This window comes from Corapipo altera, unplaced genomic scaffold (assembly GCF_003945725.1).
Source record: "Corapipo altera isolate COAL_440 unplaced genomic scaffold, ASM394572v1 94, whole genome shotgun sequence".
Classification (NCBI taxonomy): domain Eukaryota; kingdom Metazoa; phylum Chordata; class Aves; order Passeriformes; family Pipridae; genus Corapipo; species Corapipo altera.
Genome location: NW_020884950.1, coordinates 174,264 through 185,893, shown reverse-complemented (window position 1 = coordinate 185,893; position 11,630 = coordinate 174,264). Strand labels below are relative to the sequence as shown.

General features: G+C 43.2%; 2 protein-coding genes across 2 annotated transcripts in view; both read right to left on the bottom strand.

Moving 5' to 3' along the window:
- COMMD1 (copper metabolism domain containing 1) overlaps positions 1-5,675 on the bottom strand; it is a 68,436-nt gene extending 62,761 nt beyond the window's left edge. Inside the window, exon 1 of the mRNA XM_027663043.1 lies at positions 5,472-5,675. Within this exon, the coding sequence (XP_027518844.1) occupies positions 5,472-5,663 (192 nt within the window). The 5' untranslated portion in view covers positions 5,664-5,675. The remainder of the gene's footprint in view (positions 1-5,471) is intronic.
- A 1,394-nt stretch (positions 5,676-7,069) lies between these two features.
- Positions 7,070-11,630, bottom strand: part of CRLS1 (cardiolipin synthase 1) — a 5,253-nt gene continuing 692 nt past the window's right edge. Inside the window, exons 2-7 of the mRNA XM_027662993.1 lie at positions 11,021-11,158; positions 10,221-10,350; positions 9,741-9,826; positions 9,291-9,359; positions 9,045-9,136; positions 7,070-7,473 (exon numbers count right to left, since the gene is read on the bottom strand). Of these exons, the coding sequence (XP_027518794.1) occupies positions 7,386-7,473; positions 9,045-9,136; positions 9,291-9,359; positions 9,741-9,826; positions 10,221-10,350; positions 11,021-11,158 (603 nt within the window). The 3' untranslated portion in view covers positions 7,070-7,385. The remainder of the gene's footprint in view (positions 7,474-9,044; positions 9,137-9,290; positions 9,360-9,740; positions 9,827-10,220; positions 10,351-11,020; positions 11,159-11,630) is intronic.

Here is an 11,630-nt window from a genome sequence, read left to right as displayed (position 1 = left end):
AGAGAGAGAGAAAGAGAGAGAGAAAGAGAGACTTCCTTCTAGTTTGGGCAATACAGAGTTTACCACACTTATTATACATCAGTGACGCAGGTCCGCCAACTTTTTTTAATTTACTGCTTTTCTGTAGGTAAGAATGTTTAAAAAAAATGCACCACAAAAGGTCAAGTAAACCATTAAACTCAAGGTGATCCATTTTCACTGAAGCGACACAGTTCCAGCACACCACCACTTTACAATCTCAAATGAAACGAGCCTTTCTGTCTCACATCTGAGAAAATACTACTTGTCAAATGAACGACATTACGAAGGTGGGATCCCTTCTATTTCTGCCTCCCTTCAGGACTGCACTTGTAGTTGCACAGCAGCAGGAAGACGGTGAGATTTGTAATGTACAGACTCCTGTTCACACCCTGCTGTTTGAAACAACACTTCAGTTCATAGAGATCTGCTTGGGTGCAGAACACCATCACCCCCACCTCCCGCAGTAACACCGCCTGCCACACATCTCCTCAGTGATTACAGGAGCAGTGAAAACTCTGTTACAATTGCAAAAGCTTTAATGACACAAACCCCGACTAATGCAACTCCAGAAATCACAGAAAGAGGAGTATCAACAAATCCATAGAGATGCAGGTACATTGCTCTTTCTAGCTGACATACCCAAGCAATAAATTGCTGCTCTGGGCAGTGAAACACTGATCTTACAGCTCCTGGCAATGTTCTTCAATCATTTTCTGCATCCAACCTTCCTCTCCAGTTCGTTGTTTTCAAGTGTTTTCCCTCTCCACTTTATGTTAACTGCCAGCTGTCCCAGTCCTTATGTGAACCGACCATAAGTACACAAACCTAAAATCTAAAATAACTCATATTGAAAGCACTAGGAAGAATGCTTTGGGATAGTACACATGCACATTTTCATCACTGCAATACAGTAGTGATGAAGTAAACATAACATTTTCTAGCCTCCTAAGACAATGCTGAAAATGGGAAAAGAAATTTAAAAAAAAAAAAAAAAAAAGAAGCAATAACTGTGGGTTTATGGTTAATATGAAAATATAAAAATGAAAATGTATGCTTCAACACCAGACACTGCAGAGCTGGCAACTGAGCTGTGTTCAGATTAGTGAGCTACATAATAGTGGTGTTTCACTAAATTAAAAAAAATAGGCTAGGATTTTTATGTAGTTGTTCCAAGCAAACATCAATTCAGATAATAATTTTCTTTCATATGTCCAATTATGACACAGTAGACACTCCCTCCCTCCCAAAATTTTGTGCAAAGTTATTAATACATTTTCACCCAGCCCAGTAACAAATAGAATTATTCATAGTAAGCACAGTCATTTGCTAGGTTGAAAAGTATAACACTTACATAGGACACATTTGGGTAGAAAGCAGCTCATATGGACACAGTTGGCACTGCTGTACCAGCAACTTGTTTTCTTTTACCTGAATCAAGAAGAACAAGTATGCTCACTGAGTTCTCTCTCTAGTTAGTAGGCACAGGCATAACTGCAACTCTAAATGGAAGAAATCAAGCAGCCTCTCCTATTAACTCTTCCAAAATTGCTTTATCTCAGTCTTCAGACTGAAGCTGTTCTGTCTCTCAGCCTTGCAGAAGCCTGGACAACTGCAAAGTGCTCCCAAGCTCATGACTCAGCCCACGTATTTGAGGAATCACAAGGCATCTGAGGAGAGGGAAGAATGGCAACTCTCTTCCCTTATTAGAAAATGCAAGAAGTAATTTATTTCCTAACTGTTGGCAGAAATTGCTTCAGAAATTCTTAGCAGAAATGTTTCAGTTAGCAGAAATCCTGCTGAAGAAGATGCAAAGGCCTTTATATCCCCCACAACTGAGTGAACCCTACAACTGTTAGAATCATAGAATCATAGAATCATAGAATAGACTGGGTTGGAAAAGACCTCCAAGATCATCAAGTCCAACCCCTGATCCAACTCCAATTACTATATCATGGCACTAAGGGCCACATCCAATCTCTTTTTAAAAACCTCCAGGGATGGTGAATCCACCACCTCTCTGGGTAGGCCGTTCCAATGCCTGATTACCCTCTCTGTAAAGAATTTCTTCCTAACATCTAACCTAAACCTCCCCTGGCAGAGCTTGAGCCCATGTCCCCTTGTCCTATTGTTGGTTGCCTGGGAGAAGAGACCAACCCCCACCTGGCTATAACCTCCCTTCAGGTAGTTGAAGAGAGTGATGAGGTCGCCTCTAAGCCTTCTCTTCTCCAGACTGAACAACCCCAGCTCCCTCAGCCTCTCCTCATAGGACTTGTGCTCCAGTCCCTTCACCAGCCTCGTTGCTCTTCTCTGGACCTGCTCCAGCACCTCAATATCCTCAATGTTTTTCTGCTCTGACTGTTCACTTAAGGGCAGATCCCTTTAATGAAGATCAAATAGTCTCTTCCTTCTCAAACAATGCTTTGGGAACTCCTCTCAAGGTCACAACAGCAACTTCATAGGGAAAGGACCACAGTCCCTAGCAGGAAAGGGACAATTTTTAGGGACAACACATGGTGAGAGCACATAGCAGCTTCCAAGGCACCCACAAGTTGCTCATGCAACTCCAGACAATTTTACACACCGAGAGATTTTATCCACTAGCCACACTAATTTTTCTTCCACAAGCCTTTAGATAGGATTTTGATCAAAAGGTTTCTTATTCAACAGCTTTTCTCTGATGGCATGAAGAAAAGCAATCACCAGAAATAGCTTCAAGATGGGATTTATATACAGTGTGTGTGTGCCATGGCATAGCAGGGCCCAGACTGGCTGAAAACCAGTGAAATTAAACATCACAGCAATCTGACAGAACTACCAGCATGATTCTTAATGAAAACCATCGAGGGAAGAGAGCAAGTGAATGTTATGAAGTGCATACACAGAGCTCGGGTGCATCTCATATGTTGGTTCCCACATATTATTTACATAATCTGATTAATATTTTACCATTCACACACCAAGATATTTATTACAGATGATAAAATCCTTGGTATTTGTGGGGAAAAATATAAATCAAATGTACTAAAATATTTATAGTTCTCATGCTGAGATTTTTATTCTTATTTAGCCTATGAACAGTTCATTCTGAAGCAGAAGAGTGAACTAGGGACACTTTCAACCCAGCAGCAAATGATCCCATTCAACAAATGCAATAACTTACTGCCACCAAAAGGAAAACAGTGGGATTACTCCACATGTAAAGTAACTGTTACCAGTGGACTAATACTGTAAATTAAACTTATGTAAGAAGGAGACAAATTCAGCGTTTTAATCGGGATGAAGTAATATTTGAAAAACTAAAAAAAGCTGGGGGCAAGAATTTGCAAAAGCTGATCTCCCCCAGTTTCTCAACGTTCCGCAGCCTTCCAGGACAGGAGGCTGGGAGGGATGAAGGCAGAGGGCAAAAAAAACCCAACTGACAGAACAACACTGAAGTCATACAGTTCTCCAGGGCCAGCCTTCCTAGATTCTACCTTCCAAGATATTCCACACAAGAAATAAGACTAAAAAAAAAAAGTAAATTGAATAAAAAACATGATTTCACTACAAGATAAATCTTGCATTTTAGAAAGAGGTCAGATGATTCATGCTCATTCAGCAGCTCTATGGACAGCAAAGGAAACATCTGTAAAAAGTAGATCATAATGACATATTTTATAAATATAAAACCAGGACTATTCTATACGTAATCCAGGGGGAAAAAACCCCCACATTTAAATGCTTATTGACACTTTAGTGTCACTTATTCATCTCCCTACTTCTCACAGGTGCCATGCTTTGCACAGGTGGAATGCAGAAGGGAACAGGGAAGTCCTTTGCCTTATTTATGCTCAGCTCTAGTAAAAGCAAGTAGTTGATTCATGGTACAGATCTGTGTTTGCTACTTAGAAGACATGAAGTACTACAGCAATTAAGTCACAAGGGTAATGAACCTCTCTGCTTCTGACTATCAAGAAGATGGATGTCAGAAAAAAAAAACCCTCAAGAGACATACATGAGGCATTATCCATCCCATCTAATTTAGGTGCCTTCAAAATGACCAGAAGGCCAAAAGATTGGGGTTTTTTTAGGATGCTCTAGAACAGAGATGCTAAAAGTATCCACAGGACTTGGGTGTTACCTTAAGTTACCTGCTAGGAATAAGCACCCCAAAATCCATGCACCCTTGACATGGAGTTGTACAAAGTAGTCTGTGTACTGCTTAGCACAAAATTTCAACTTTAAAGCTGAACTGCATAAATTTCAGTTATTTCCCAGGAATTTCATCCATAAGGAGATGAGAGGAGTGCTGGCCATGAAGACCATGAGACACACCTGGTAACAGTGAGATGCTAATTTACATTGCAAGGTGTGAGTGACCTCGAGGAACACAACTGCCACCAGTTCTGCTTCTGAAGCAGCACACAGGGAACGCGATACCCTCTCCCCAACACACAGTCACCCTACTAAGCTACATGCCTATTTTACAACAATGGGTAAATATCCACAAAACTTTAATCACCTGTGTCTTCTGAATTAACATTATGTCCAGAGTATGACATCTCAACAGTGCTCGAATAACAGTTGTCCTTGAGAGGAGGGAACGAAACAAGCCCACAGATAAAACCAGTCTCCAGTCCTACAAGAATCAATTTTTATTTTCCAGCTTTCATTAGAGGCTTTTCAGGGCATCATATGAATCTAATAATTAAATGAACCACGGAACCTCCATAAAAGCAGAAAACCAGTGTCAACATCCTCATCAAATTCCCAATCTGCCAATTACATTTAAAACTACCGACCGAGTTTATAAATCCAAAGAGGCCAAAGAGCCACGGATTCACCCACAAGGTGGCAGTGGCCACCCAAGGATTTAGCACCTGGAGGCTCTCTGAGCCACATCGAGCCGCCGGGAACTACACTACACCACACTACTCTCTCCTCGCCGAACGGAGCTCAAAATAAGATCCATTAAGAGAGAAGAATATCTTCTCCTCTCTTACACATAAACCAAAATCTGCTGTCTGTGTAAAACGGCTTGCTTCCGCCAAAACACAGTTTCCTTGTAAGAAATCCGCAGCTCTCCTCAGAAACCTGCGGGTACTTATTTCCAAGGCTGTAGAACTCGAGTGTCGCCGTTACCCTTTCACAGCTCCTGAGGAGCGGCCGGAGAGACCCGGCTGGGCAGGGCAGGGCTGGGCTGGGCTGGGCTGGGCTGGGCTGGGCTGGGCTGGGCTGGGCAGGGCTGGGCAGGGCTGGGCTGGGCAGGGCTGGGCTGGGCTGGGCTGGGCAGGCCTGGGTTAGGCTGGGAGGGGCTGGCCAGGCTCGGCCCCGCGCTGAGGGCGGCCGGTGTCCCCGCAGAGGCAGCACCCGCGGCTTCGGCTACCCCCAGAGCCCCACCGAGGACACCCGGAGGCCGAGGGAGCGGGTCCCCCCAGAGCGCGGCCCCTTCCCCGCCTCAGCACCGGTACCTGGAGGAGGCCGCCCATCTTGGCGCGCAGGGCGCGGAACTCCTCCGGCGGCGCCTCGGGGTAGAGCTGCCCGCGCAGCAGCTCGTCGGTGACAGCGGCGTTGCCGTGGAAGGCGGCTTGAGCGATGCCGCCCAGGAGGGCGCTGAGGGGCCGGGAGCCCTCCGGCGGCGGCGGCGGCTCCGGCGCCGCCATCGCGGGCAGGGCGGGGCGGGCCCGCCCGGGTACGGCGGCCGCGCGGGGACAGCCCCCGCCGCGCCGCGCCCACGCCGAGCTTCCACAGGGGATGGAACACGCCCCCGGGAAGCGGATTGTAACCGTGGAACACCAGACACGCCAGCGGCTGGAACATCCAAACGAATTTTATTTAACCACCGAGCCACTGTACATTTAACTTGGTACCCTCACGGACCAGCCCCGGGCAATTCCATGCGATAGGTGAAAGGAACCACCCCCTCAACCAAACCCCCATTACATTAATCAGAACCAAACAGCACTGACCCGACGAGGAACAATAAATTTCTGCTTTTCGAACCGTTTCTTCAAGAAAAAAGTGCTCCATTTTCCTAAGTACTCTCTCTATTTTAAGGAAACTTCCCCTCTATCTCTTCACTGTACGATGCAGTGTTGACCACAGAACACGGGGAGAGAGGTACTAACATTTAAGACAAAGGTACTAATAAAGATCAAGTGTTTTCTCTGTACACCGCTTTTTATGTTTAAATATAAAAAAATATTAAAATGTTTTGTATATACAAACATATGCTACCACAAAAGAGGCTGTGTGCTCTCAAGAGATGCCTACTGCAAATTTTCTTCTGCCAATACTACAGCAGTATCATTTACCTCCTGATTTCAATTATTTAAGCCCTTCACAGTTGCGCTCTTTTTTATGACACAGGAGAAAAAAATCATGTTGTCTGAAAAAAGAAACCATGAGTTTACGATCACCACGATCTCTTCTGTCTAGTTCTTTCTTCTCTGTTGTTTTGTAAGTAGTTTTCCCTGCCTGATGGGGATCACAATGCATCTCCTGAAGCTGGAAGAACAGCAAGAATTAACACTACGTGCATCTAAGGGTTTCTTCCACTGTCTCATTTGGACAGTATTTAAATGTCCTCTTTTGCCAGTGCTATTTAGATTAAAAAGCATCTTTAGGAGCTTTAAAGAATCTGGAGATACAGGGGCTTCTTTCAATCACTAGAAATGAATATATACTATGAAAAATGTAATTCCTTTTGGGTACAGACTCCTCACTGCCCCGCTGAGCCTTCTGAGACCTAAACTCTCCTCTGAGCACAGTTCACCATTGCTCATATTTAAAAAGGGAGCAGGGTAGGAACTCTTCATGGCTTATCCATATCACCATGGAACATGAAGTAAGATTTCTCTCTGGTTTAAATTTCTGAAGATACTGTTCCTCGATGATGTGCTTTCCTTTCCTCTGTTGCAAGCTGAGTTATGTCATTAGGTCTTAATGAGCAATGCTGGTTTACTGACTCAGGATGAGGCACAAAGACAAATTTGTTCTTGTAATTGCTTTTTCTTCTCAGATCTCAGCTTACTCAGTGCCTTGCATGAAGACAGCAAAAAAAAAACCAAACTGGTGGAAAGTGTGTTTTTTAACTTCAACAACAGTAAAAAATCATTCAGAATTATTCACATGGCAGCAACAAGTGATCTGTGTTTTTAAGAATGTTATTTATTTTTGTAAACAACCCCATTTTTAAAGAAATTAAAAATACATTGAAAAGTCTCTCTCTACATATATACACAGTACATATTCAAATTCCATTTCATTGTGATGCCATGGTTTAAAGCAGACAAGAGTGCTCCATCCAAAACTCAGCTGCAATACAACCATCTTTGGAGGCACAGCACCCCATGCTGGTAAGTCCCTGTGCTTCCATAAAAACTTCATTTGTTGTTTATCACCTGGACTGTTTTCCTGCCATAGTGGTAGTAGCTGTAGGCAGATGTTACCGTTGTGAAAGCTGTGATGCACCTTTGGGGGAAAACAGTTCCTGTAAGTCATGTAAGTCTATGAACAATACAATAACTGTTATTTTTTTTTTCTTTTTAGTGTCTTTCCTGTTTTCACTACATAGCTCCACAGTTTACAGTTTCTATGCTGAAATTCAGTGCTAAGTGGGGTATTAGATAAACAAAGGATCTGCCATCCAGCACTAAGCTGCATGCTTCAGTGTAACTGCACACTAAGACAATTTTTTACCATATTAGCATTTGTTTTAGAGAAGGGAAGACAAAACATTCAGCATTTGCAGCCTACATAACTTTTACCAGCATGAAAACTGACTGATGTGAGAAACTATTCCTTGGCAGACTGTAAGGCGAGCGTTTAAACCACACAAGACTTGAACTTAGCATTTTACCAAGTTCCAAAGCTAAAGCATGAGTTTCTGCTTCAGCTCGTTTTGTTTCCTTCCCAGATGCTGGTTGACAACCATACATATTCCTAAATTATCAGTGCTCCTCTGAGTAAAAGGCTGATGCCACCCACTGAGGTGTGAGTCACTGCTACAGTCCTGCCACTCTGTTAACCCTCCATGGGCCAGAATTCAGACAGGGCACTTTGGAAAGTTTTTACAGAGGACTCTGGCAAATTACACACAGCACTTCTCCATTATTCACAACATGGTAACTCTCCCAGAGTCCCAGACAAGCATCAAGGTAAGCATCTTTCACACATACAACCCTAGATTTGTTTTTCCAACAGACTGAAAAACCACACTGACTGTTAAGATCAAGGTTCCTAGTTCCTTAAATGCTTTTTGTTTTGGGTTTGTGGTTTTGGTTTATTTGGTTGTTTTTGTTTTTTTTTTTCCTAGAAGACGAGCAACACTGGATTTTTCACTACTTTAACTAAGTAATTCTGGTATCTGCTATTCAGCCTCTTTGTTCTGAGCTCTTACTTAACTGCTCAGGAAAAATAACTGCACTTGTGACACCTGCAGTCAGCTACAACTCAGACTCAGGTCAGTTCTGATCTCCAAGCACAGTAGTGAAAGGAACAGCACTAACTAAGGAGGGACACTCCTGTATGCCTGTTTTCATTCAATCTCTCCCCTTCCTCCCTACAATCTAGCAGGAATCACCATTTCTTCATGTGCTTTTTAAAGAGGCTTCAGAAACCTGGATTTCAAGATAGCAGGTACAGAGTAAAGCAAAAATAAGAATACACTTCACGTCTATTTTTACTGATATCAAGGTTGCTTTTTCAAGGACACTTAGGGCATGAATAAGAGAAGAATCCATACAGCCTTTCTTTCAGTTCCTTTCTTTTTTATTGTACAGAGGCTTTGCCTCTGTACACCTGAAGACTTGTTTCTAAGCTATTATTCCCAGATCTTGACTACTTTTTACTTGCATAGTAAATTAAGCACCAATAAATATCTATCTCCGGCATCATTTAAGAATAAAGGTGTAAAAATCCAGGCATATTACATCACCTGGGCACAGTTTTTTTGTGTTCCCCACAATTAGAATAATCTCAATTACCAGTTTCTTTAGAAGCACATTAAATCATCTGAAAAGAACCAAAGAAAGCTAAGTTACCATAACGTCTGCAGATATATGCTGTCCACATAATTGAAAACAGGAGCTGCTAAAGAAGCTGCCACCAAAATTAGCTGAACCACTGTATTCGTCTGAAAAAAAGCAAAATGGGAATTGTGACCAAATTAAGATGTGCCCTGTTTTGAAACTATACTCAGCAGTAGTAGTAAACTGTCCCCTCCCTCCAAACTACACAACACCCCAAGTACTGAGGAGTTATCTTTTGTAATGAGTTACTACTCTTACCTTGCTAATGAATGTTGGTTTTAACTGGGCAGTAGCATAACAGGGGTTAAAGTACCTACTGAGTGTTCTCTGTTGGGGGAGAGAAGAGGAAAAAAATGCAGTCCTAGTACATTCAATTCGATACCCCTGTTCACATGATACAGAAAAGTTAACTGTAGCACTAGAGAATTACACTGCTCTTTTATATGATTTATGAACACAACATGAACAGGAAAAAAAAATTATCAGTGGCTCTGACTCATCTTAGTAACACATATTTTATGAAACCTTGTTCTGCTTGGAAATCTATCTGACAGAAGAACAAGCATTATGTCTTAGGGTATACACCCAAGTTCTGAGCAACCATCAGGTCTCAAGATGAAAATCTCTTGGTCACAACTTTGTTAAAGGCTTATTAATTCACTTTTTATTATGATTACATGTTCAAACAGTTTCGTTTAACGGACTTACCGGTGGAGAGAGAGTTTTGTATCGCACGTAAAAAACAGCAGCAATCAGAGCTACATCCCGCAGAATAATCATGGAAGTAAGTGAAACTGAAAAATCAAGCCAACAGCATCTAGTGAAAAACCATGTCCATGATTAAAAACAAAACAGAACCAAAGGAGCATACAATATGAAGCGAGAAAAAAAATAACCCCTCCCAAATTCTTCTGAACAGGTTTTATGCACGACCGAAGATTTTTAACGTGACTTCTGAAGGGGTTTAAGTCTTAAAACGATCCAGACTATTAAAAAAAAAAATTAACAGAGCTACTAACTATTGTTGCTTTAAAGAAAGCGCATTTGAAAATGGCAGTTGTTTTTATACGGGGCCAGCATATGCTTCCTGTGGGGTCTGTTAGGGGGATGTTAAATATTTAATAGAAATATTACAACACATAAAATTATCTTTACCTTACACAGTACAGGCAATCAGTATTTTCTCACCTGGGATTAGATTTGCACAAGTTAGGCTTACATAGAGCACGCTGATGAGAATTTTATCAGCCAGAGGATCAAGAGCACTTCCCAGTGCTGACTTCTGATTCGCCCAGTTTCGCGCAATAAATCCATCCAACTGGGAAAAACAAAATTTAACATCTCTCTGTTAGAAAACCAAGAACAAAACCAGCTTATACATGCTACTGTTAGAGAGGTATTTAATGAATGGCATCACATAAACCAGCTAGTTTAACTATGATGAAATATGGTACCTGTTAGCTGACACTTGCATCATGCTTTCTTTCCCTCACTGCATTCCAGATACTGGAAGCCTCTCAACATACTCAATTCTCATTAGAAAAAGAAACAAACAAACCAAACCAAACAAAAACAAACACAAAACCCCCAAAACCAACCAAACAAAAAAACCCCAAACCACAAACGGGGGTGTGTGTGTGTGTGTAAGTGGTATTATAAAATTCACACAATTATTGTCATGATGGATGCACCAGGTACACTTGCACATAGTAACAGACCCGAGATGCTCTGACTGGACCATGCCCACCTGGAGCTGGTCAGGGAACCCTGACATCTCCCCTTTGCTCCACCAGAACTAAGTCCCCTTTAGACACCTGTAACTTCCCTCTGCACTGTCACAAAGGACATATATAGCATTCCTAAAGAACAACAAATATAAAACCTCACGTATTTTATCTCTTTCCATTCTACATTGGAGTCTAAGTTCCAGTGGGATCACCATAAGCCATGACTGCCCCCAAAGCACTTCCAAACCGAGGCGAACGTACCAGATCAGTCACACCAGCCAGAACAAAGACACCGAGTGCAACATCGAAATTCTCCTCAACAATCAAATAGCCCAAAACCGGCGCCAGACCCATCCGTGCCATGGACAGGATATTCGGGATGGTCCAGGGGTTTTCATACTGCAGAGCAAGAAAGCAAAGAACTTTCAGGGCAGGAAGGCAAACACTCCAACTTGGCACATAAACTTCGTGGCGGGAAGGCAAACCCCAATTTGGCTCAGAAACTTCAGGGCAGGCAGGCAGACCCCCCAGTTTGGCACGTAACAGGATCAATCACGACAAACGCTCTGAGCAGAACTGGACAGAAAGCCTGGAAAGTTCCCGGGAGCTGCTTGCGCAAGGCACAGGGACACAGCCTCTACCTGCCAAACATTAACAGGAGAGCGCTCCGCCAGGACAGACCCAAGCCCCCCCCCCCCCAAAAGTTCGGCCGCTAGTCTGACACCTGTGTCCCGCGGGGCTGGGGGGAGAGCGGGGCTCTCGCTGCGTTACGGCGACAACAATCGCACCCCCTGGGGCAGCTCCGCGCACGGACGCGGGCGAGTAAACGACCCCCGGCCCCGGTGCCCCCGCGCACCCCCCCGTCCCGGCC